This window comes from Chrysochloris asiatica, unplaced genomic scaffold, assembly GCF_000296735.1.
Source record: "Chrysochloris asiatica unplaced genomic scaffold, ChrAsi1.0 scaffold00008, whole genome shotgun sequence".
NCBI classification, from domain to species: Eukaryota; Metazoa; Chordata; class Mammalia; order Afrosoricida; family Chrysochloridae; genus Chrysochloris; species Chrysochloris asiatica.
Window position 1 is genome coordinate 1,080,347 of NW_006408526.1, and position 4,575 is coordinate 1,084,921.

The window sequence follows — 4,575 nt, forward strand, 5'->3', positions numbered from 1 at the left end:
TTTTTACATCGTGGGTCCATATAAGCCTTCTTATGTAGTCTTTCTCTGCTATTCATAGAGTTTTCAGGTGGCATCATTGATGGCATCAAGTGTGGCAGCGATGGTGGGGTTGGCCCAGGATCGGACATTGTTTCGTTCTGCTGTGCATGGGGTCGCTATGAGTCAATTCCGACTCCATGGCACCTGACAATAACAACAACATGTAGTCTTTCTAGCTTTAGGTATTTGTCTAGAGCATATTTTTGGTTGGAGTGAAGAGGAGTTCTAAATTTTCTTTGTTCTCCTCAGTGAAAAACAAATTGTAGCAGCAGAAATTCTTGAATGATCTATTTCCTCTCATGGGGTATGGGACTTGAACGCTGCAATAAAGCAAGTGCTTTATACGCTGGGGCTTGTTTCTGGAATATTCCCATTGATTAGTTTTAGGCACTTTGTTATCTAGTTCTGCTATAACATCAACACTAAAAGTGGATAACTTTCACAGAAATTTATTTTCTTACAGTTTAGGATGCTAGATGTTCAAATTCAGGGTACCAACTATGTCAGCTCTAGAAGAAAGTCCTTTTTTCTTTTAGCTTCTACTCCTGGGTGATCTTCATGTGGCTTGACATCTCTTGTAGCCCGTTCTGGGCTTCTCACTTGCTTATTTAATCCCTTTTGGCACACCCTATAGTAATTCCTCGCCATTTACATAAAAAGACAACCCATTCCCAAATGGGATCATAACCACAGGCATACAGGTTAGGATTTACAACACATTTGAGATGAGGACATAATTCATAAGATCCTCTTTTGAGATTAAAAAAATCTCTACTTTTTATATTGTTTCATTACTTGTTTATTTTCACCTTTTCTCTTAGAAGCTATTCTATCCATGATTTGTTACTTTTATTAGTCTGTCAGAAAATGATTTTGATCATCATTCCTCTCTTTTGGATGTATTGTTATCTTTCATTCATTTTAATTCTTTGTTATTTCTTTACTATGACTTGTTCTTCCTCTTGTTTGCTAGCTTCTTAAATAAATGGTTTCCCTAGGTGGCGCAAACAATTTGCAAGCGCCTACTAAACACTTAACAACAACAACAACAACAACTAAGCTCTAACCTCAAGGTCAGCAATTTGCAACTACCAGCGGTTCCACAAGACAAAGATGAGGCTTTCTGCTCCTGTAAAGATTTACAGCCTCAGAAACCCTGTACAGGGTCGCTATGAATCGGAACCGATTTCACAGCACACCACCACCACCACCACCACTAACCTAAAGTTTGTACTTCGAACCCACCAGGTGGCACTGTGGAAGAAAAGCCTAGTAGATCTGTTTCCATGGAAACTATAGCCAAGGAAACCAATGGAGCAGTCCTAGTCTGTAAAACATGTGCTCACCATGATTTGGAATGAACTCTATGGTAATGGATGTGATTTTTTTGGCTCAGTGAATATTTAGTTCGTTTCTTTTCAGTAATTTAAAAAAATACAATGGAGTGCCCCTCTTAGGCAATCTTTAATGCTTTTTACCTTAAATTCTATTTTTTTAATTGAAAAATAAAAATGAAAAAATGTGTGAAAAATCCTAGCAGCTTAAGGAATTATCATATTAGACATGCTAGTGGGTTTGTCACCAGCAACCAGTTTCAGGACAGCATATCAGTATTACACCAGAAGCTCCCCTCAGGCCCCCATTAATAATAAGCTTTCTCTTTCCTGGTTATCACTACTCTAGCTACTAACATTGTAGTTTACTCATCTTCCTTTTGGTCAACATATAAATGAAATTGTGTTACAGATATTTTGAGTCTGGATAAGTTGGATCTGTTTGTAAAATCTAGTCCTGTGCTTGTGTGTAGCTTTTGCTTATTTTTATTTCTGTATATTATTCCATTTTCATGAATATAATACAATGTAAGTACCCATTTTACTGTTCATGGACATTTGGGTTGTTTCCAGTATTTGGCTACTAGAAATAATGCTATTATGAACTTCTTGAACATAAATTTCAGTGCATAGTTTCTAGGTATGTGAAACAATTAGATCATAGCACATTCATGTGTTCACATTTAATAGCTAGTGCCATCATGGTCTTCCCATGTGGCTGTAGTGATTCGCATTCCTTCTAGTAGAGTATCTTCAGTATCGCTTGTATTGTCAATCTTTTACAATTTTTAGCCATTCTTTTGACTGTGTAGTAGAGTCCTATTATGGTATTTGGTTTGTGGTCCCGTAGTAACTTCTTAAACCTTATTTTTGATCCTCTCTGCATTCTTTTATTTTTTTAGGTTCTTACATTGCCTTGAAGATACATTCTGCTACAGTTGGGTTACCACCCAGGTCTGGGTGATCTAGTAGTCTCAAGAAGACAGCTAGCCACCAATTGAGGAACATCACAGAGTGGCAGCCTCAACTGTCATCAATGATTGGGCAAGAGCTGCTCTCCAGAACAGAGTCTTCCTGGTGAACCAACAAACCCAAGAAAAATTATCATCGCCATCTGCTATATCACAAATATACCAATCCATTCAAAACTTTTTTTCCAGTATCCTCAACTATCTAAAACATACTAGAAACTTAGAAAGTGGCAACTTATTAATTACACACTATGAAGTCTAAGACCAACTGTGCTCAGAACCCAACTTGTAATATAATGATATTTCATCCAACCAAAGAAGAGTTTAATGATTTCGATAAATACATTGCTTATATGGAATCCCAAGGTGCTCACCGAGCAGGCCTGGCTAAGATAATTCCACCCAAGGAGTGGAAAGCCAGACAGAACTATGACAATATCAGTGACATTCTAATAGCCACACCCCTGCAACAGGTGGCCTCGGGGCGGGCAGGTGTCTTTACTCAATACCATAAAAAGAAGAAAGCCATGACTGTGGGGGAATATCGGCACTTGGCCAACAATGACAAATACTGTACTCCACCACACCTGGATTTTGAAGATTTGGAGCGAAAATACTGGAAGACTCGCCTCTATGATTCCCCGATCTATGGGGCCGACGTCAGCGGCTCCTTGTTCGATGACCACACCGAACACTGGAACCTTGGAAACCTGGGAACAATTCAGGACCTGCTGGAGCAGGAATGTGGAGTCGTCATCGAAGGAGTCAACACGCCTTACCTGTACTTTGGTATGTGGAAGACCACCTTCGCCTGGCACACAGAGGACATGGATCTCTACAGCATTAACTACCTGCACTTCGGGGAGCCCAAAACGTGGTACGCGGTGCCCCCGGAGCATGGCAGGCGTCTGGAGCGCCTGGCCAGGGACCTTTTCCCTGGCAGTTCTTGGGGCTGCAAGGCCTTCCTGCGGCACAAGGTGGCTCTCATTTCACCCAGCATCTTGAGGAAGAATGGCATCCCCTTCAGTCGGATCACCCAGGAGGCTGGCGAGTTTATGGTGACTTTCCCTTATGGTTACCACGCTGGCTTCAATCACGGCTTCAACTGTGCGGAAGCCATCAATTTTGCCACCCCGCGTTGGGTAGATTATGGCAAACTGGCATCTCAGTGCAGCTGCGGGGAGGCCAGGGTCATGTTTTCCATGGATGCCTTCGTGCGCATTCTGCAACCTGAGCGCTACAAACTATGGAAACAGGGGCAGGACCGGGCCGCTGTGGACCACACGAAGCCCACGGCACTGACCAGCCAGGAGCTGACCGTCAGAGTGAAGGCCCGGGCACTTGCGAAAGCCGCACTGGGCCTTCAGTACCTCCAGCCCCGTAGGGCTCCTTGCCTTCCTGATGGGCTAGTCCCTAGCGGTGGTCCGGGCTCCAGTGCCCTTGTGTGCCCTACATCCCAGGGTCCCTCCTCAGACCCTGGTGCTGATGTGCAGCCTGAAGTTGATGCCCAGTCCACCTGCAACCCTGGCGGTAGTCCACAGGGGCCCTGCAATCTTGTGAGTCCTATACCCAGGTGCTCCTTCTCGAACCATGTTGCTCCTGTTCATCACAAAGCTGCATCCTCCTCCTCATTCCACAAACTCCAGGAAATTGGCCCTACCCTGCCACCGACCCAGGGTCTGTTAGCCCTGATTCTCCAGAATGGACCTGACAAAAGGCATCATGGTCGACGACCACGTGAATATGAAGCCCCAGAAAAGACTGTCCAGGCTAAGGCAAAGAGGCACAGAGCACACAAAGCTCTGGGCCCCAAGGACCCTGCTAAAGCTTCCGGGTGCCACTGTTCCCTTGATTGACAACATTTGGAGCTCCCACTGGTTCCTGATTCTCTGATACACCCTGGCCTGTGCTTGCTGTCACTGGACACCATTAGCGTAGACACCCTGACATTCTTCCACCTTCTTCTCCCAAGGTGGTTGTACCTCTGAGAAATTTCTCCAACAACGCTGCTGTGAATTAATTGCATGACCCCAGTGGCTCTGCTCAAAGTGAGGTCATATGCCACTATGAACCTCCCAGATACTCCCATATGAAGTTACCAAAATCTGTGATCTCTGGGGACAACCTAAATAGATGTAGCTGCTCCTCTGAGTCCCAAGAGGGCCCTGCACTCTCCTGATGGACTAAGGCAGAAAGATGAGACTTTCTGCTACCCTGCTTTTACCAGTGAA

General features: G+C 44.2%; 1 protein-coding gene across 1 annotated transcript; it reads left to right on the forward strand.

Moving 5' to 3' along the window:
- Positions 1-2,595: 2,595 nt before the first annotated feature.
- On the forward strand, positions 2,596-4,200 carry LOC102829886 (lysine-specific demethylase 4D-like). The gene has a single exon (XM_006833944.1). The coding sequence runs from the start codon at positions 2,596-2,598 to the stop codon at positions 4,198-4,200; it is 1,605 nt and encodes a 534-aa protein (XP_006834007.1).
- Positions 4,201-4,575: the final 375 nt, after the last annotated feature.